The 22,704-nt window shown below is 39.2% G+C and overlaps 1 protein-coding gene across 5 annotated transcripts in view; it reads left to right on the forward strand.

The window, feature by feature from the left end:
* NPR3 (natriuretic peptide receptor 3) overlaps positions 1–22,704 on the forward strand; it is an 89,025-nt gene that overhangs the window by 15,383 nt on the left and 50,938 nt on the right. For all 5 annotated transcript variants that reach the window (XR_015748263.1, XM_026666383.2, XM_087958536.1 and 2 more), the window contains exons 2-3: positions 1,846–1,968; positions 10,877–11,043. Coding sequence is in view for 4 of the 5 variants with exons in the window: in XM_026666383.2 (XP_026522168.1) it covers positions 1,846–1,968; positions 10,877–11,043 (290 nt within the window). In the remaining variant the exon portion in view is untranslated. The remainder of the gene's footprint in view (positions 1–1,845; positions 1,969–10,876; positions 11,044–22,704) is intronic.

Raw genomic sequence — 22,704 nt, forward strand, 5'->3', positions numbered from 1 at the left:
TGCCTAGCTGGGAAACAGCCTTTTCTGTCTGAAACCCCAGAGAGTCGCTGCTGGCTGGGTTATACTGGGCAAGGGAGGCTAAGTCGGGTCAAATAGCTGGTTGTGGTTACTATTGGAATCCTAAATCCTTGGCAGATTTAAGATGCATGGACTTCAACTCCCAGAATTCTCCAGCCAGTCCTCCTTTAGGCGTATAGCTAGATTTCATAAAATATGACATGTATATACAATAAATGTAAATTAAATATGATGTATAATATGCCTTATATATATTTGTGTGTGAATTCAGGAAAAAAAATTGTTCCCAATTGTTTATTTCTTTTAAGTAGATGAGTTTACCATAATTATTATGAGACTTTTTCTGAATCTTGTTAAGCATTATCTAGCCCACTAATGATGAACCTTTTGGGAAATCCCTAACAGGACTCTGTTGGCATATCACACCCTTGCCCCCCCCAAAGAGAAACAGTTCTTTATCTCCCCTCCCCCTCATCAAGGCCACCCGAACAGCGGCACTCAGTGACAATAACGAGGCCAGGCCTCAACTTCTGCCCTAGCACAACCATTGCTACACAAAAAGGCCACTTCATTGCTGTTCCCAAGGAGCATAAGCTTCGGGGAACAACACAATTGCCCCAGTTGCCCAGTGCTCCCCAGAATATGTCATGCAACACTTATTTTCAGGTTGTGTTATCTCTCTGTTGAAGGTCCCTGCAGCCTACCAAAGGCTGCTTCAGGTTGCACAAGGCCTTCGTTCTTGAAGCAGCTTTAGAGAATGCTCTTCCATAGCCTCTTCAGCCTCCACAAACCACATGAAAGCATGCCTCATTCTCATGCAATTTTTGGAGGCTCCATAAGCCACACAAAAACACCCTCCGTTCTCTTGTGGCCCCCACAGCCTCCAAAATCACATGAGAATGGAATGTACTTTCAAGAATAGTTGGTGCCAGGTGATGGTAAATGCTGGCATATCACTCAAAATGCTGTGACATGTTGCTTTTGACACATGTATCATGGGTTTACCATCACGGCTCTAGTCAGTGCTAAGCATTTTAAATGCTTTTAATTAACTAGTCAGATTGCATGCTGGTCACTGTAAGGACAAGTGACATCCTTTGGACCTGCCCTTGGTAATCCACACCTCCTTTAAGGAGACTCCACTGAGAATCCTTTGAGAGGCTGCAGGGCCTTCAACAGTTGAAGTTGAGGCTTGGGCCTCAATTTTAGGGTTAGCCTCATTGTCACCAAGTGCTGCTGTTCAGGGTGGCGTTGATGAAGGGATGAGAACTATTTGTCTTTTATTTGTTTTTGTTTTGTGTGTGTGTGTGTGAGAGAGAGAGAGAGAGAGAGAGACAGACAGACAGACAGACAGACAGACAGACAGACAGACAGACAGAGATAGAGACAGAGAGGCATACCAGCAGTCTATCCACCTTATTCATGGCCTTTCCTTCTTCTTACCCAACTTTGCCAAACCTGGTTGTTTTTTTCTAGTCCATCATCTGCTCATTTCACAGGTCCAAAGTATGCAGATTTCTGGAACAGTTCATCTTTATTAGTATTTATTTTATTTTGATGCTTGCATAAAATCAGGAACTTAATGTTGGTTAACTTAGGAACTGCTATCCCGTAAAAGTGTTGGTGAAAGTTGGCCTTTCGTTGACTGTTTTTCACACTGAATACCCTGGTGTTGTGGATGTCCTTTGTATAGCCATGAATTAAAAACAAAAACAAAGCAACCAGAGGACCGTCTGTCATTGTCTCCAGCTTTTCAGAAATTTGACAGTCTGTTCCTGGTCTTTGAGGAATGGCTTCTTATCTCTGTTTTCCATTTATTTCCACCAGTTGTGATCATGTGTGCCAGCAGTGACGCAGTACGGAACATCATGCTGGCTGCACATCGGCAAGGAATGACTAGCGGAGATCATGCTTTCTTCAATATTGAACTTTTCAACAGTTCATCATATGGTAATGTAATTTCTGTCTTCCACTGGATTGCAAGATTTTACTAAACACGCTAACATTTTAGGGATGGTGTTAGTTTTTAAGCAAGTAGTTGTAACCTTTCAAACAAGCATTTGAATTATGACATTTGGCAAAAAAAAAAAGTAAGCAGATCCATGGTTAATACAGTGGAAGTTAATTTCGTTCATGGTTGCTTCCCATGCTGTTTTCAAAAAATTTAGCTATTCTGTAAAATGATTTACTTTGAGAAACACTTGTTTCTCTGAATCTTCTGTGAGTTCTTACAGCTGAGCCAGTCTGGTTTTGAATGTGCGTTATTATGGTGTAAGACTGCATCACACTCTGATTGGCTAGGCATCATTTGGTCTTCTTAAACTATAAGATGTTATAAAAGGCCCACCAGATGAACTTAACTCCTAGTTAACCGGCACAACTTTTCAATTTGCTTGGTAGCAAAATGTAAATGATTTGTGATTGTCTTTCAAGTTTTCAATTTAGCCTGTACTCCTGGACTTTCATTGTGGCCCGCTCCAGATGCTAACTAAGCCTGATCCTGCTTAGTTTCCAAGCCAAGAGAAAGGCAGGTGATATCATCTGCTGAGACCTAAATTAGTATTGATTGATTGGTTAATTAAGTGCCATCAAATCAGTGTTTATTAGCAACCACATTGATTGTCTCCAACCTGGCCAAGATTTTCCAATGGGGTGCTCTCATAGCATGTCCAAACTTTATTACCATAGTCTGGGCTTGTCATTTGTGCCTCAAGGGATAGCTCTGGGTTTGTTGTGGCAGCAGCCAGCAGAGCTGGCGGCAGACTCAGACAGTGAGGAGGCTGGGGAGGAACATGGGCCAGTCCTGGAAGGCTCTGATGAGTGCTCTGCGTCGGAGGCAGAGAAAGGGCCAGGGCCATCTGACAGTTATCAGCTGCCTTCAGAATCGGAGATCGGTGGGGCAGAAGAAAAGCTGGAGCCTGTTCTCAATGTATGCATGCACAAAGCTACCAGAAGAAGGGAACAGTTAAGGAACAAGGGTCGACTTGGCAATAAAGGCTTAGGTGGATGGTGAATGGCCCCTCCCATAGGGAATAAAGAGGAGTGAAAGGGGAGTGGTGTTTGCAGGAGACAATTAGTTCAATTTATTAGGATGAAGATCTGTTTCTGACTTCTTGCCAAGTAATTTCTGCTACAGTGTGGCATTTGGAAGATATCAGCTTGGCAATTCTCCAAGCCTGATAAAGGTCTGTAGTTGTGAAATCTCATGAAAGACTGTTTGCCGGGACTTTGCTGGAGAGGAATTCCCTTTAACCTAAATAAAGGGTTTTATCAGGATGAGCAGTCTGCTTCATGATCTTGGGAAGAACCTAGGTCAAAACAGGATTAATTCCCCCTGTTTTCCTTTAATGGTTTGTGGCAATAACCTTGGGAGAAAGGAGGAAGTGATGGTTAGATAAGAGGTCAGCAGCTGAGCCTACAGAAGGAAAGGCAACATGGCAAATGTCTCAGAAGGGATCCCCCCTAGTTTTATGCAGGGGTGGGATTCTACCGGTTCGGGCGATTTGGATGTTAAAGTTATATCAGGTTCGCCGAACTGGTATTTCAGTCGACCAGCTGGCCTGCCCCGCCCCTCCCAAGAGTCTCCACGAAGCCCTTTTTCGATGGAAGTAAGTGCAGAGTCCGAGCAGAGGCTCTGGGAGAGGGAAAAACAGGCCCTCCGGAAGTCCGGAAACACGTCTGTTTCTGGCTTCCGGAGGGCCTCCAGAGCCCGGGGGAGGCAGTTTTCGCCCTCCCAGAAGCCCGGGGAAAATCTCTGGACCCTTGGGAAGCAAAAAACGGCCCTCCCAGAAAAAACGGAAGTCACAAAACGGGCCTGTTTCTGGCTTCTGGAGGGCCTCCAGAGCCCAGGGGAGGGTGGTTTTGCCCTTCCAAAGGCCCGGGGGGAAACCTCTGGACCCTTGGGAGGGCGAAAACGGCCTTCCCCGGGCTCTAGAGGCCCACCGGAAGCCGGACACAGGAAGTTCTGGTAGGCCACACCCACCCAGCAACCGGGCAGCAAACCATTTGCTGAGATTTTTTTAATCCCACCCCTGGTTTTATGGAATATAAAGATGAGAGGGAGCAAATATATTTTCAGATTTTCAAGATTAATGCAACCTTGGGATAAAGATAGAGCTAGTACTTCTGGGTAGGTCTCTTGTCTGGACTACCTTGCAAGGCTGACATTTCCAGAAGTGTTTTAATTTACTTCCTTTCATTTCAGCCGGCATGGCTAATGGACATAAATCCCAGAAATAATTGGAAACAATCAAACACATCTGGAGAACACTTAAGTTAGGGAAGACTGTATTTGTATGTAATAAGGCAAATTTTGAAAGTCACACTGGCTACTCATAAATACCCTGATCAGAAAAGCACCATTTATTCTTTTCTATTTGCTGACTTCAGGCTGAGAATTATAGCTATTGTGCCCTTCAATATCGTGTTTGGGTTATACTTCTTAACTTGCATTACCGGAAATTAGCTGAGTGGCGAAAAAAATAGTTTAAATATTTGAGTTCTGTTTCATTTTTATTAGTTCCTCCTTTTAGTAGTAAGTTTCAGTGGAGCAATATCCATGGTGCAGTTTGAGAAGAGAGGTCATTTAACAAATAAAACTTCACTTGAAATAGCATTCTTGCGTAGGAATTCCCCAAGGTAGCATGTTTAGATGCAGGAAGAACTTGCCATCAAAGCAAGTGTGTGTGCGGTTTGTGGGTCTTGCAAATTATTTAATGGACAATGTCCAAGGCTTGACTTTAGTGTTTAGCTTCATTGAAAGTTATTTCTAGGAAGTCAGCTTGTTTGCTTATGTATTTATTTATTTATTTTTATTTATTTATACCGTATTTATAAATTACCCTTCATTAAAATATATCACAAGTGTTTGTGTGTGTGCGTGTGTGTGTGTGTGTCTATGTGTACTTGCACATATATAAATAAATTGCATACCTATGTGACGCTATTACTTTGAGTACTTTGCAAAATAAATACCTTAGCAAAAATAATCATAAAAATTAAAAGGCAGTGAAAATACAGTTTGGTATAAACTTACTGTCTTAAAATGTCCAGACAAATAATAACAAATTGATCAAAGCTGAAATGCTTGAAAAGACTGCTTTAGTTATGCTTCTGTAGGACAGGTGTTCTATTAACATTATGTCACAACCAAGAGAGCTCTCTTCTTGTCACATAATATGTACCAGCTGAACCACTTTTGGTTAGTGGTTAAGGCAGCAGGTTAGAAACTAGGAACCTGGGAGCTGCAGTCTTGCCTTAGATCAGGGGTCTCCAACCTTGGCAACTTTAAGACTTGTGGACTTCAACTGGCTGAGTTGGCTGAGGAACTCTGGGAATTGAAGTCCACAAGTCTTAAAGTTGCCAAGGTTGGAGACCCCTGCCTTAGATAACAAGCTAGCTGGGTGACCTTGGGCTACACTCTCAGCCCTAGGAAGGGGACAGTGGCAAACCATTTCGAGAAAACTGCAGATACTTGTCCAGGCAGTTGCCAGGAGTCAAAAATAAACTTGATACCTCCAAATTGGCTTAAATAAGCTTTATCAAGGTATGCGATGTGTTCTACATGCCATGTGTTCTTGCTGTCCAATCCAAAAACTACTAGGTCACTGAGTGCAGTTTTTTTTTTTTTTTTTTGGTCAGGTCAACCTGGTCTACCAAATTATGGGACAGAGCACGCTGCTTCCGTTTTCGCCTTTCAGCCCAATCAAGGAGTGTTTACAGGCAGTCGCTTTCACGACAAACTATTTTTGAATTGAATTTATGTTTTAGAGGTTAATACATCTACCTAATATGCAAGTAGCCCAGGTTCGAATCCCAGAAGGCTAGTTGATGAGAGCTAAATAGCTTGAAATAGATCTGTACTAGTCTCCCTTTACTTCTTTGTTTGTAAAACATAAATTCAATACTAGGTCACAGAATACTATGGCCATACTATTCCTATGGATCAGGCTAAACAGTTGTCCTGGAGAATAACTATGTAGTGCTGCCCAAATTACCTGGCGACATTGGCTCCAGGAGTATTCCCAAGTTACGCAGCTGATATTTTTCAACTTAATGGTCTCTTTTGCCTCAGCCAAATGATTAAAAAGTGCTATTTTTCTTTTGGACTAAATAAGCTTGGATTTTTAAAACAATGCTAAGTTAATATGGAGAATCCTTGACTTACAACCACAGTTAGGTCCACAATGTATGTGTCAACTCATAAAATATTTCTATGGTCTTTTTAAAGTTGCCAACAGAAAGGGAGAGGGGGAGCATTGCAACCATAAGTGCATTCCATAAATAGTTTTCAAAGATAGTAACTAGGGACTGAAGTTTCTGCCACGCAAAATTCTAACTGGAGAGCTTGATTGATGACTCTTGGCTAGGGATGTGTCCCATTGGAGAATATGAATTACAATACACCCAGGGGGTGGGGGAAAACCAGAATCAAGGGTGACAATGAATTACCGTATTTGCCGGCGTATAAGACGACTGATGTTTTTAGGCAAAAGGCCCCGGTATGTGTCTCAGAGTCGTCTTTACCCAGGCAGTGCCGGACATGTTAACTCCCAATAAATCCTTTTGAAATTTTGGAAGTTTGGCTCGAGACTCATGATTTAAATGGGGGTAACTGCCGGAATCCTAACAGTATGTTGTTAAGCAAAGTGGCTGCGGAGTGAGTTATGCCTATTTTTTTGACCTTTTATTGCTGCAGTTGTTAAGTGAATCATGTGTTCATTAAGCAAATCCAACTTTCCTCATTGACTTTATTTATCAGAAGCTGGCTGGGGAAAGTCATACATGATAATCACATGATCATAGGAGGCTGCAACAATCAGAAATACAGGTTGGTTGCCAAGCACCCAAATTTTGATCATGTGACCAGGGGATGCTGGTCATGTGATGTTGTAAGTGTGCAGATTGGTTGTAACTTACTTTTTATTTAGTGCTGTTGTAACTTCAAACGGTCACTAAGTGAGTGGTTGTAAGTTAAGGGCTGCCTGTAAATTACAATGCCTTGGGTATTATATGTTAACAAGCCATAAACTGGTTGGGTTCACACATTTATTTTACTCCAAAAAGAGCAAACCATATAATGATTTAGCATGATATAAATCCAGAAATGAGTTGTCTAAAATGCTTCTCCTTACAGTATATACAGATTGGATTGTTGAGTTTACAGATGTTTCTGGATATAGTCTTGCAAGCTTTGGAGTGCATGCTCTTTTTTGAGTGACTGAACAGACAGAAATAAATAGGAATAGTAGCAGAATGGCAGTGTTGCAATATGGTTAACCATGTTGTCAGCATTAGCTTGTGATTCTGTAACTAACAAGTAGTGTAATTAGTTCAATAATTTCAGCAATAGTGCATCTATGCATTAATTATCATTTGTATACCTTCGTCTCTAAGTGGTATCTCATAGTCATTCACAATCTTACTCTTTTACAAAAAAACCCAATAAATTAAAAAAGAAAAGTTCAAAGCATCAAGACAAGAAAACAAGACGAAAAAATTCATACAGCAATATGGTAGTGAAATTATGCTTTCTGTATAACTGCAGCTTTATTTCTCACATGGCTGGCAAGGTTTCCATGTCTAGATTAAAGTTATACATAATAAACTAAGAACAAGCATATAGTCCTGTAATACTAAGACCCTATTGATTTGTTGTGAGCTTTGCTGCCTGCTCATATGGTCCACTGTCTTAACAGAAAATAGCTCACATCAAAGAATTTTTGCAATAGCTGCATTGGATCTGCCCATTTCTGGCAGTTGATGTAAGAAACAACTCTTTACCACATGACAGACCTTGCTGGTGAGAATTATTTTAATTATGTATTTGATGGATTGTTGAGCCACCCAAGTCAAACAATGTGACTCTGGGTGGCGTAGAGCGAAAAGCAAACAATAAACCAAAGAAATAACCACATACCTTTCAAAACCCTAGCCAAAATATAAATTGATGGCCAAACATGATAATTAAACAACCCAAAGGGGACTCTATTCAACTGGATCCAAACATCTACAGAAAAAGCCAGGTCTTAATAGCTTTTCTGAAAGCAAACACAGGTGGAGCTTTTGATGTATTGGAGGCAAGATCATGCCAGAATACAGGAACAGCCACCAGCAAAGCAACATTATAAATTCCATGAGGTGACAAAATCTAAAAGAGAGATGGGTGTCAAACCCGATCACATCGCGGCCTGTTTCGTGACGTATCGGGATATTTTTTGTCCTTGCGGAGCCGGGGTGGGAGTGGCCTGCACAGGCTGTATGTGGCCTGTGGGCCATCAGTTTGACATGCCTGCTGTAGCATATTCTTCCTAGGGAGCGGATGTTCTTGGGAGAAGGAAGTTTCACAGGTAACCTATTCCTATGCTGTGTGAGCTTTAAAGGTGACAACCAGCAGCTTCGGTTGCATCCAAAAGCCTGCTGGAAGCTGATACAGCTTGTGGAGTAGCTGTTCCACAAGTGCATAAATGAACTGTGCCCATAACTACTTTACCACTGCTTTCTGGACCAACTATAGCAGTGGTGGCTAACCTTTTCGGCACCAAGTGCCAAAATGGGAGCGTGTGTGCATGTGCCAGAAACTGGAAGAACAGCTCCCTGACATGCGTGTGGGAGCGCCAGAAACCAGAAGCTTAGCTTCCCAGCACACGCATACCTGTTGGCCACCTGGTCTTCTGGTTTCTAACATGCATATGCATGCAAAGACCAGCTGGCCAGTGCACGCATGCACTCCAGGGAGCTGTTCTTCCAGTTTTTGGCACTCCCACGCACACAAAGACCAGCTGGCCGGCACACATGTGTGTGCCAGAACCCGCAAGAGCAACAGGCAGTGGCTGGCATGGCTAGACAGATGGGTCTGTGTGCCACTTCCAGCATGCATGGCAGAACTTCCAGAACTATAGCTTCTGGATGTGGTCTTCAGGGACAAGGAACCCACCTCAAAGAAAGGAGGAGAACCAATGCCCTCCACTTCCAGCTCCCTCAACCAGTCCAGAAGGATGGCATGGTTGGTGGTATTGAAGGCCATAGAGAGATCAAGGAGAGCCAGGATGGACAGAGGCACAGCTGTCTATAAAACATGGCACACTGTATTTAGGAGGACCATTAAACCTTTTTGAACTTTCCAATTCAAAGAATGTTGAGATTCTGCCATGGCCAGTAGAAATGGTGTGGTAAAATTTAAGCATTGTGGATGGATCAGAGACCCAACTTTTTTTTTCCAGCTTGAATGGGATACGGTTTAATGGTTTTCAGAAGTACAGTGAGGCTATTAGGAAATATCTTAATTTTCTCCCCAACTGTGTATTTGAAATTAGGAAGAAAGCAAGGGATTATCCTTGACTTCATAATAGAACAAGTACTCAATTATCCAGATATTCTCTCTCATATTTACCCTTACTTGACCTGGGTGGGATAATACTTTGGCAATAGGAACAAATGGCTGTTTTTCATACCTGGCCACAATTGATTACAGCCTCAATTCATTTTGTTTTGACATTTGAATCTTGATATTTTTAGGCATGTCTTGAGTTTTATGTCCAAAGGTATTAAAGAGACAGTGTGACCTTTTCTCTTAATTTTTTTCAAAGGACACTTTATCCCCATATTAAACTCAAAGCCTCTTCTCTGTTTGTTTCTGATTATTTTTTTTAATTTTTTTTTGCAATGCATGGCCATCCACTGTCAATCCTGTATTTTATTTTGCTTAATGTAGGAAATAATACACAAGGATTTTCCACTAGACTGAAGATAAAAAGATGGAATCGTTTCCTGTTTTTTTCCTCTATTTTTTCTTCTTAATCAGAGCAATTTAACCTTATAACCACCCAGAGTCGCCTTTTGGCAAGATGGGCAGCAATTAAATTAATAATAAATAAAATTTACAAGGTTAAAAAAAAAACAGGTCACAAGTTTTGTTCTGGAATTCTCACAGCACATAATATTAAATTATCCCATCATTTGTCACTTTTGATAATTCTTTACTCGTCCCAAAGGATAGGTATGCTCCTTTCCATGCATATTGTTTTTTCATCCTGAATTTTCTGCAAATAATTATCTTTCTCTTTTGAAGTCTTTACACAATTCCTTTTCAATGTAACTCTTTATTTCAAGAATCCGTATGAATTTATCTCATAGGAGGTAATTACAATTAAGGAACATGTAAGAGCTTAATGTCAATTCATAAAACATTTCTATGCCCATTTTATAGTTGCCAACAGAAAGAGGGGGGAGAAGGAGTTTGAAAGAGCCGTGCAGTAGTTTGGAATCGAAAATGCATTCCATTCATATTTTTCAGAGATTGCACCTAGGCGACTGAAGTTTCTGCCATGCAAATCTCTAATTGGAGAACATGATTGATGACTCTTGGCTATGGACATGCTTTGTTGGAGAATATGAATTATGATACACCCAGAGGGGTGGGGAAAAACCAGGGTCAAGGGTGACAGTGAATTACATGTCTCAGAGTTGGCTATATCCAGAACATGCCAACATGTTAACTCCCAATAAATCCTTTGAAATTTTGGAAGTTTGGCTTGCGACTCATGATTTAATTGCGGTAACTGCTAGAATCCTGACGCTTTAATTGCACTGAGATGGACTGAAGATGCACCAACTCAAGTTAATACAATTAAAGTATATTTAGATGTTCATGGATTCTTTTCCTAGAGCAAGAAGGGGGAATCTCTGGCCCACAGGCTACAGGCCATACAACGGAGTTCCCCATCTAGGTGCTTCTTGGTTCATCTTTGCTAAATCAATGCAAAGCAATGCATAGGAAAATACAGCCAAAGGAAAAGAGGAAAACAAGCTCTTTATAGTCCATAGTTTGGAACTGTAAATATTTTTATTTCTCCCTTAGGGAATGGTTCATGGAGGAGAGGAGACAAATATGATCTTGAAGCAAAGCAAGCATACTCATCCCTCCAGACAGTTACACTACTGAGGACAGTGAAACCCGAGTTTGAAAAGTTTTCTATGGAAGTAAAAAGTTCTGTTCAAAAACAAGGAATCTATCATGACGATTATGTAAGTACCTGACCAAGAGGATCGAGCTTTTAGCATCTCTAAAATACTATTTAAATTAAATCAGGGGTGACAGTGTGGTCTTTTCTAAACTGAATCAAAATATCTTGAGTGTTCTCAGAATCTTCTATTAGTATCCTTGCTGTTGAAAATTGCTATTTGCTTGTTCACAGTCATTTTTAATAGTCGCTGTTATCAGTGAGATGGGGTGGCATAGAAATTTAATAAATAAATAAACTTTCTTTTCATTTATTTTCTAGAAATGGGACTTCTAAGGTATGACATCATGAAAGGATAGAGTCCATAACCCGTAGTGCTTTTCTAGTTCCATTTTGTTCTTTGTTTCTTTTTAATTTCAGGGTTACCAAATTTACTTAGGACATGTGTCTCCAGATACATCTTCAAACTTCTCAGTGGTCACTGAAGAACCTGTGCCAGAACATAAATCATAGGGGAGAAACTTATCTCAAATGCACTAGGTTCAAGGGAGATGTATGGGATGGTTTGTAATAGGTTGACAGAGATTTATGACTTCTGGTGCTTTTTCAAGAGAAGCAACAAAATGTTTCCTCTTCATTTACCCTATCATTATAATGTATGTATGTTTGTTTGTTTAAAAAAACTTTTTAAAGTATCCATTAATGGGTTTTTATGAAAATGAAACATGAGTTCCAATTAGTTTTGATCTTCTATACATAGATTTAAATCAAAAACTTAAAGAGTGTGCCTTTAGGATCAGGCATTCGTTGATGGATCTCAGCAATATGTAAAATAACAATAAAGTAGATTCTATAACTGTCTAGTAGTATGAGAGAACCGTTCTACTCTCCAAGAAGACACCGGTGAGTTCAGGCATTATGCTAAGTTACAGTGTGATTTGCTTGTTTGTGTTTTAATGATGTAAAGTGGTGTAAAGCAACTGGACTTCCTTTGTTTTGCTTCTCATCCAAAAAGCTTTATTGGTTCTGGATGAAGCTTTTTGAATGAGAAGTGAAATGTCTTCAAGAAAAAACAACCAAAGAAAGTCCAGTTGCCTTTTGAAAAAGCACCTTTGGGGCAACCATGACCTGAATGACTGAGAATCTCCATAGATATGTTAACCATGCCTTAACTTCAGTGGGGGAATTCAATTTTTTTTTTTTACTACAGGTTCTGTGGGCATGGCTTGGTGGGCATGGCAAGGGAAGGATACTGTAAAATCTCCAGTCAGAGGTGTATTTGCCAGTTCTCCAAACTACTCAAAATTTCCGCTACCGGTTCTCCAGAACTGGTCAGAACCTGCTGAATACCTCCTCTGCTTAACTTAATACAATATGTGAGCCAGGTCAGTAGGAGCTAGCTATTAGGAACTCAAGGCAAAAGATTGGAAAGTCAAGTGCATAGATTTAGAATCACTTACTTAAGAGTGCCATGCGGAATATGCGGTGGAGCCATAGAAGGAAATTAGAGCGTGAAGAAAATGAAAGAATTAAGTTATAGGCTTAAGTGGAAAAGAGATTCTTACAGAAGAGAAATGGTCATTTCAGGTGAATAGAAATAAGATTTTAACAAATAAATATTGCAGTGTGATGTAAAATTATTTTAGTAGATGGCATATGTTTCTCATGGCAGATTAGTAGACAATGTGTGATGTGAAAAAGGGAAATCCACTTGAAGTCGAGCTGAATTCCAGGTGATGAGATGGATACATCTACATAGTTTTCTTAGCAACAATATGGAAATTACCGTATTTATTATTTCCTTCTTTGGGGATATTTCTGTCAATACTCAGCCTAGCTTACAACCTTAGAATTACCTGGAAGTTCTTATGCAAGTTTTATGCAAGCTTTACTTGATATAGTAGGGTTACTGGCTGAGGAATTCTGGGAGGTGAAGTCCACAAGTCTTAAAGTTGCCAAGATTGGAGACCCCGAACTAGATATTTCCACCATTTAATAGTTTCTACAGGTTCTATACATTATTGGAGCTCCTCTTGTGTTCATGAAAATAGAGCATTATATATTGGGTAAGTGTTTTATTTGCTTTGTGAAGTTATATGCCTTCATACCCTTCACACCTTGGACCATAATCTTAGCTCCTATGGCTTAAATTTAATCAGATACAAGGATAAGGATGGTAGGTTCATATTTGTGGATTTAAATGTATTTTTATTATTACTTGGTAATGAAGTGCAATAAAAATATAATAAGTGACATCCATATATGATATATATTTTAGATAATCATTTAGTAGAAAATTGACTCAATTACAGTGACAATAGGTGCATCGTTTGAAGATCTGAAGGATCACATTAGGAAGAGATTGTCCTGAACCAACTCTATTAATGTGGTTCTTATGAGGTAACACTAACTTGATGTCACATAATCAGTAAACAAATGGTTTAAAGAATGCTTCAATAAATAAAAAAATTAAATCTAATCAGTTGTGTGTTGCAATTAACATTGTTTTATCTTAGCCTTGTATTTTATCTCCCAAATATGCTGAATGACAGAGAAGATGGCTAAGATTTTAAAACAATATCCATATCAGAGTTTTTGCCTGTTTCAAGATGTATCCCTGTTAATTTCACATTCCCCATGAAAATAATCTCTTTGGGGCTTCTTCAGGTGTAAAGTTTTATGTCAGCCATGGGATGTCTTCCTTGAAAGTCTTTCATTTGCAGATAGTAGAGGAAATTGCTTGGAAGTTAAAACTACTTTATGTAGACTACACAAAAGATTACTCTGACAAAATATATCTGTGCATTTCTGATGCTTCTCAAAATGCAAATCACTTTCACTTGTAACCTTTCAAATCCGTCCCCTCCCTTTCTTTTGCAATAAAACAATCTGTGTTTAAATTAGCATTGCATCCAAAGAGAATTTAAAAGCTGCCCCAGGAACTGTGACTCTTTCTCCTGACTCTTTCTTAGTAATCAAGAAAAAGAGTTTTTCCTGCCTTTCCTACCTCTCAGCCAGAGACATTAGTATTTGTATGGAGACAGAACGGGCCACTTGGGACGTGCTTCTTTAAAAAGGGGGTTCAGTTAGATCTTGTTTTTCTAGCTGACTGGAAGATTGACTCAGTCTTCCATCCTTCCGAGGTTGGTAAAATGACCCAGATTGTTGGGGCACAATATGCTGACTCTGTAAACTGCTTAGAAAGGGCTGTAAGGCACTGTGAAGCTGTATATAAGTGTAATTGCTATTCCTACCAGGATCTAATATAAATACACAAACTGGTAGAGAAAGGAAGCTAGAAATGAATCTACCTATAATTTTTACAGAAAGAAAAATATGGTACTTTGGAATCACATGTCTAACAATCCTAGGACACATATTTACCCTCATTCATAAATCAGTAAAAGCCATTTACTGTACAATGCTGTAGATATATTGATACTACAGATAGGCCTCAATCTATGACTGTAATGGAGCCTGCCCATCAGGGCCATAAGTCATGATGGTTGTAAAATGGGCCATCCCTGAAACAACCCAATTTTACAGACCTTCTCACAGCAATTGTTAAACAAAGGTTACAATCATTAAGCACAAGCCACAATCACCACAGTCATTAAGCAGACCAATGGTTCACTATGACCTGGTTTTGCTGAAAAACAGAAGTAAATGCTGGTGTTCAGCAAAGAGGTAACATTTTCGGACCACAAGGTGCTGTAAATGGCTGAAAATGCCAAGCACCTAAAATGTAATCACGTGGCCACAGGATGGGATGGGGTGCTGGAAGTTTGGAACTCAGAATAAGTACCCGTGGTCACAAGCCAAGGACTTACCTGCGTAGCTCCACTAGCATTAAAATTGTTTATTTTTATTTTATTATATTAAATAAAAAAGTGTCTTACATTATTATATTTTTTGTGATGCTGGTGTATGTTGAATACCATTTTGTTTCTGGCTCCATTGTGCTAAGTGGTAGGTCCACAGTGAATAAAATAACTATTATGAGTAAACTACAGGCATGTCAATACCTATGTTAATACTTTAGATATCTGCGCTGCCACATTCCTTCACTTGAAGTCTTCCAGATGTGTTAGAACCAAAATTCTCAGAAATCCTACCCAAGTTATTCTTTGACTTTCCAGGAGGTTAAAGTTTCAAGACATCTGATGTAAGACCAGGTTGGAGAAAGGCAGAATTTACTTATTTATGCATTTATTGAATTTATTTGCCATCTATCTCATAAGGAAATGACTCTGGGCTGGAATACAGTATAAATGCCCTTGGTCTCCAAGTTACAGCCCTTAAGGGCACATGAAACAAGGAATGAAAGTCGTTAGGTAAAGGCAGGACACAAACAAATTACTATGGTACAGACAAATAATTAACAAGCCTCGCCTTGATTCTAAAAACAGTTTGTACAAACTGTGATTCAAATAAGTGTGATTAGAAGGCTTGGTGTCAGATTTAAACTGTTTGATTTGGAGCACTGAGGTCAATTTAACTGAGATCCCTAAGAGGACATGCTTGCCAATTGCCACTGTGCCTTCTAAAGAAAAATCAAGGGTTCCCCCCTTCCCCCCAAATATAGCCATTTGGCTAATACCTTATTATTACTCTTTCATCAGACCACAGATTGTGGGGTAGTCAAATCTTGACATTAACATGTTTTTCTGACTGGCACAGTTCTCAGAACGTCCTTTGCTTCTATGCAGAATAGGAACACTGTATTCCTATGTTAAGCAAATGCAAATCTCAGCTGCAATTAGAGTAGATACCTGTTTTTAGCTCCTAGTGAAGGAGGCTACTTGTATCAGTCTCCTCCTGTTATCCCCTGCTTTGTCAGTCAGCTAACAGTAGACAAAAGATGAACGTTGAACATTATTCATGTTATAAATATTTGCTGGGGGTCTTTATCTCCATCCGGATCTCCAGAGTTTATGACAGACAACACCCGTCTCATAAGGCGAATCCCATTTCCTCATTCTGCTCACATGGTTGAAACTATGAACTTTATCTTGCTCTGTCTCCAAACTTAATAGCAGCTCCTGTGAGACCCAGCCAGTAGCAAGAAATCATGGGAACGGTGGCCCAAAACCCCTGAAGAGCATCTACAAGTGGATAATGGAATTTTTGCACATAGATGTGCATAGTAGACTTGCATAATTGACTGGATGTATGCAAAACTGAAATGGATTATACTAGACTACAAGTAGTCCTTGACTTATGACTGGTCATTTAGCTACTGGTCAAAGTTACGAATGGACCTACCTGGGCTTACTTATCACCTGGATTTGAAGTTTTGACAGTCAGACCTTCCCTCCCTAACAAGAGAATTTTGGATGCTTTGCAACTGACTTGCATTTACAGCCATTTGCAGCATCTCTGTGGTCACATGACTCTTTATGACAGTTTTTGGCTGAAAACTGACATTTACTTTTGGTAGTCAACACAACTGACCAATAGCGAACCATGGGTTTGCTTTATGATTTGCTTAACAAACCCTGCAAAAAAGGTGATAAAAGGTTGTATTAGTTATGTGACTGATTTGCTTTACTACCATCACACCTTACTACAATTACAACTGTAATGTGTAGACTCCATTGCAATCACAGCTCAAGGGCTACTTTGAGTTAATTTCTTGATTAGGCATCAATGCATTCCAAGAATGCTGCCAAAAATGGCCCTTCCTTTTGAGGTAGGATATGCTCACAAGTGCCTCGGAATAAATTGCACTTCTGAGTTTGATTTCCAAATCAGATAATTTCAAAACAGGAAAAATATTAAAGCGAAACATTGTTGGTGCATTTAGCCACACTGTGTTCTATTATTACGTCTTACATCCTGAGAAAAGAGTCGTGGGAAATCGATTTATGGCACTTCTTCCATGACTTGGTGCCTACATTTTGGAAGGGTTTTTTTTCCTCCAAATCTCTGCTTAACAACCCGCATGATGATTTAATGACCACATCTGGGAGAGCCAGAATTGCAATTGTTGAGATTCCTGGCTTTTATTCTCTCTGCTTATGTCCCTACTTCATCTTTAGATGATGGCAACTTCACCATAGTCTCATATATGTTTAAGATTTAGGTAAAGATAAACCAGGAATTAGGATTGCTGTCCTGTAGCTGATGCACCCCTCACTATTGGCCACACTAGAAACTGCTCTTCACAAAACCATGAGCTGTGACACAGCCTGTCTTGTTCTGGCAAATTGATTACCGATGTGATAAGACATGTACACTTTGTTTCGTTCATGAGAAAGAAAACAGGTAACTCACAACTGCCCATTCCAGTCACAAGTCATGACAGTCATAAAACAGTTCATCTTCATGACTGATCTGATTTTACAATCTATTTTGCAATGGTCATTAAGTAAATGCAACAGTCATAAAACTAATGCTGGAGTCATTAAGTGAACCGATTATGATTCACTATGGGCCAGTTTTGTTGAAAACCAGAAAGAAATGCCATTTTTTGGCAAAACAGTAATAAAATGTGGTCAGGTGACCAGGGGTTCCTACAAAGAGCCGTAAATGTGGGCCAGGTGCCTGACATGCAGTCATGTGACCAGGGGGAGTGGTCATTGGAACTTTGGAACCAATTTGTAAGTACCTCCAAGGAGATACAAGGTAACTTTGAATGGTCAATTGTAAATCAAGGACTGTCTATCAGAGGTCTCCAAACTTGGCAACTTTAAGACTTGTGGACCAACTCCCAGAATTCTCTAGCCAGCTATGCTATGCTAGTTGAACAGGTGTATGATTGTCTCATGTTCTGGATGATATTAATTCCTATAACAGTGTTGTTTCCTTTGCTTAATTTACTTATTCAAAGGTATATTGGATTAAGAGCCTGTCTAGTTAACAACTAGGTCTACATTTCATCAGTTAACCATTGTTTTACCCACTCTAGTCTTTGCTCCTAAAATTGCTCTCTATTTTAAAAAGTAAGCACCAAAAGTTATATATAGTGCAGTGCAATAGTTAATTCCCAAGAAGGCAGTTTCATAATAGAGATTTCATTTATTTAAAGAAATCTGGCCAAAGTCACACCTTGTGTTTTAGAAGGTCTTATTGTGTTGCTGAGAAATGGAACCATAACAAAACTAATCTGATTTCCTCCAGATTATTTGTACCAATTGTGCCATTACAATTTGAGAGGTTTTTAATCTACAGATTTAAAGAGCCGTCTGAATAGAAGACAACCAGCAGATTTTCCTTGAAACAGAAGTAGCCAATTGTTTTTCTTTCTACATTACAGATTTAGAAGGACCATTTTTTAATCTTCCTTCCTTCCTTCCTTCTTTCTTTTTCTTTCTTTCTTTCTTTCTTTCTTTCTTTCTTTCTTTCTTTCTTTCTTTCTTTCTTTCTTTCTTTCTTTCTTTCTTTCTTTCTTTCTGTCTTTCTTTCCTCTTCTTTTTCTGTCTTGCTTGCTTGCACATTAAGAAAGATGGATATATTTACTGCTGATAAAGTGCAGTGCCTTCTGCAAGTGAAATAAAACATTGGAAAGATATTTGAATCTCACCAGATATTGGTTAGATCCATTAAGTGTGATAACCTGGTGACTTAAAGCTCTATCAGTTGTTTCTGCATAACATGTTGAGTCCAGTGGAGTTTACATATTATATGAACCCTGTCCATTTGATAAATATGGGTCATTATGTTATGTGAACACAGAAAATGGGTTGATTTGATGAATTAAAAATGTTATATGAACCCAACCAATGAGTTACACTGTTGGGAAGTAAAAGTACTTCCCCACATTTGTTCTTCATTACATAGCACTACTATTTAAGGCAGGGGTCTTCAAACTTGACAGCTCTAAGACTTGTGGACTTCAACTCCCAGAATTCTTCCTCCAGACATGTTAGCTCAGGAATTCTGGGAGTTGAAGTCCACAAGTCTTAAATTTGCCAAGTTTGAAGATCCTTGATTTAAGGCTTCAGGAGGCTTCAGCTGATATGTTAAATATTGAAAAGGGGGAAACTTTCCTCCCTTAATTATGTTATTCCTAACACAATTAAATTGTATACAATAACAAGTGTAGACAATCTTTGGAATATTTAGAACTTTGAGAAAATGCTGTCACAAAATGGATACCTGGAGGGATAATCAAGAGAACCAACTTGAACTAAGGAGAAATTTGCTGACAGTGAGAACAATCAGTGGAATGGCTTGCCTTCAGAAATTGTAAGTGCTCCAACGCTGAAGGTTTTTTAAGAAGAGATTAGACAACCACTTGTCTGAAATGGTATAGGGTTTCCTGCCTCAGCACAGAGTTGGACTAGAAGAACTCCCAGGTCCTTTCCAACCTGTTATTCTTAAATTATTCTGTTATAATTATTTACAGAATGGTTGCCATGATTGCCAAGCCAACCCATTATCCACAAAGTAAACAAACGCCTTATTTTCAGGAAGCTTCTTATCGTTGGAATTATTAATAGTTTCTCTTCAGAGGCCAATAAAGTGCTGGCTGTAACCACTGGCCATTTATTGTTTTCTATGAGTGCTGGTGGGGCCAATACCGGATCCAGAAAAAAGTATTGTAAATACATTTCATGCAACCTGCCAGCTTTCCCTTTTGAAAATTAAAAGTATTTTTACAATGGGTATCCAGAATGTGATAAATAGCAAAGGAACAGTTTATGGGGATCTTGTTGTCTGTTTTTATTTTACAATGAACAATGTGCATAAAAAGTAAAGTGGTCCCAGGGCAAAAACAGATGCTATCATATCTGATTGGCCAAAATTGTTTTTCAGCTAAGGTTCAGGCACAGACTGCTTTTTATTAAATAATTCTGAACTTTTGCATAAAATTGGCTTAGGCTTTACTTTTCAAAGTTTTTAATGCTACCTCTGTTAATAGTTGCAGGGGGTTGGGCTTAATAAATGGCCCTTTTATTTATGACTCAGTATTCTGAGCTGGGATGGTTTTATAACCTTGGCTATTTGGCCTTCTGAGGTTAGCAGGCAATCCATAGCTTGTTTTCCCTCCTCATTTAAAGCTAATGGGATTAATTAATTTAACACTGTTTTTGGGATGGAGAAATAAGTCACTTGTTAAGATCAATTCTTATTCCTCAGTGCCGAGGACAATCAACAGCATCCTTTTATTAAATTACTTTATTCTCTCAAATAGCGAGTCAAAATAATGAGAATGTTATGTTTTATTTTTAAAAATGAACCAACTATTCCTCAGTGAAAAAGGACATTTTTCTGAGATTAACTGCCTAAAACAGCTGGATGGATGACTACCAAAATTAGCAAGCCCCTGAGCTGATCGATGATTTTTCACGCCAAACCCTCCACTTCCTCTATCTTTTGTTTTCCTCTCTAGCTATCTATCTCTTTCCCATGTACAGAAAGAGAGTTTGGCATTATTGGAATTTGATTGGCCTACAGATGGGAGTTGCAAAATAAGGGTGAAATTGTATCTGTAAAACCACCGAAAGAGAACACTAAAACGTAACTGTGTTCACTGGGGTGTGCTGCACTAGCCTTTCCCCCAAAAGTCCGAGTACGATTCATGACAGGCAGGCCTTTGTGTCCTCATTTGAATGCATCAGAAGTGAAAAGAAAGAAAATTTTAAAAGACTGTTGCTAGGGGATAATTTGTCCAAGTGAATAGGTCCATTCAGTATCTGGAGTGTTTTTTTTCTAATTGTCTCTCAGTGGGAGCAAGAGAAGGGGGAGGAAGCAAGTCAAAATGAGCTTTAAACTCATGAAGAAAAGAAGATTTTTTTCATGGTAATTTACGTATTGCTGAGTGAACCAGTCTGCTGATAATTATAAATTTGAGATTTGACCCCTACAGTCATTAAAATCTACAGAGTTTTCTTTGTTGACATCTTTAGAACAGTTAAGCCAGAGGTATTGCATGTTTTTCAACAATGAAGATAATATGTGGCTCTGGGTTGTTGTTTTTTTTGTATTCTGCTATAAAGCTGTTGGTGTTTCTTTGTCCTTTGATATTTTGTTTATTTTAAAACAAAAAGTGGCTTATCCACACTAGCCAGTTGCCTTCTCACAGGAATAGACTGATGAATATTTCTGAAGTACATCATTATCTACCAGTCACCAGTCCCTCAACTGCCATCAAAGTGACTTAAAAGCTTGCTTTTGTGCTCCACCGAAAAATACACTTTCCCATATGACATTGTGGTGTGCCTGTCTACTTTGGAATACATGTTTTAGTTTGTTGCAGGTTAACCCCAGCAATTCATCAGCGACTCTGCAAGGGTAGAATTCAATTCAATCAGCGCTGACCACAGTCTTTAATACCTTTCAGAGCCAGCTTTACTATGAGTCCTGTTGGTACAGGTAGTCCTCGACTTACGACCACAATTGAACCCAAAATAAAATTTCTGTTGCTAAGTGGGACAGTCGTTAAGTGAATCTTGCACCATTTTACAATCTTTCTTGCCACCGTTGTTAAATGAATCACTACAGTCATTAAGTTGTTGAGTGAATCTGGCTTCCCCATTGACTTTGCTTATCAGAAGGTCACAAAAGTTAATCAGGTGACCCCGGGACACAGCAACCGTCATAAATCTGAACCAGTTGCCAAACGTCTGAATTTTGATCACATGACCATGATGTTGCTTCAACAATTGTAAGTGGGAAACGGTCATAAGTTACTTTTTTCAGTGCCGTTGTAACTTTGAACGCTCACTAAATGAACTATTGTAAGTTGTTTAGTTCTATATATAGAAAGTTGCTGGTTCATACCTGAAAGACATACCATTGTTTTTAATTTTATTTTTTCCCCTTATACTTAAAAAAAAAAAAGGAGTAGTAGTTGAACCACTCTGTACCACTCTGTGCTTGAACTGAATCTATTCAGGATTATAAAACGTGTGCATCTTTGCAGCATTGGGACCCTGCCCACATGTATTCTGCAACATAATCTACCACTTACGGAAGTGGCAAGATGGGCAATGCAATACAATGAAATGGAGCCTTTTGCAGTACTAGACATTAGAAGAGACAGAAGCATGTTACTTTCCGTGGCATTCATGCATTTAATTCCTGCAGCGTTTACTTCTGACCTAGTTGGAAATTTGTACTTAGCCAAGTGGTCCTGGATTCGTTTCTGTTCTTGGAAAGAAGCCCTGCAGTGAGATTTTTTTCAGTACTGTATGAACTTTGCTTACAATCCACTGAAAAATACTGTAATGAGTGAGAGGTCAAAGCATGCCAGAATGTTCCAGCCAAAATTACGACAAAGCAAAAGGAAAAGATTCATGCAGTCATTGGATCATAAAGTCCAGGATTCTTAGGGTAAATTTTCATTTCAGAAGAAGGATCTTTGCCCGAATCTTTTGAGAGACAGAATCAAAGATTACTTCATTCGTCTTGAAGCAAAATTGAAAACAAAGAAATCAGGATGCACACAATCATTTGACAAACTTATTAGGACTATGCAGAGAAATCAAAATCGGATGCACATGAAGATCTGTATGGAGCACCTGCAGCTTTTTCTGGGTTTGTGTACCTCCTCTCTAGCTGGCATATGATCATCATAAAAGGCATGGCATTTAAAGTACACGTGGCAGGAGCTACAGGCATGTCCACCCATGTGCTGAATCTTCTTTGTCCTTCCAATCCAGATCCCTCCACAGTCATAGGAATTATCACCTTAAATTGTCTGAGTTCAAGGAAAAGATAGGGAAGTCTATGACTGGAATAGAGAGGTGGAAAAAAAAATCCCATGCCTCACTCTAAG

This window comes from Notechis scutatus, chromosome 2 (genome assembly GCF_049901735.1).
Source record: "Notechis scutatus isolate UNSWTSFEM ecotype Mainland chromosome 2, rNotScu1.2, whole genome shotgun sequence".
NCBI lineage: Eukaryota > Metazoa > Chordata > Lepidosauria > Squamata > Elapidae > Notechis > Notechis scutatus.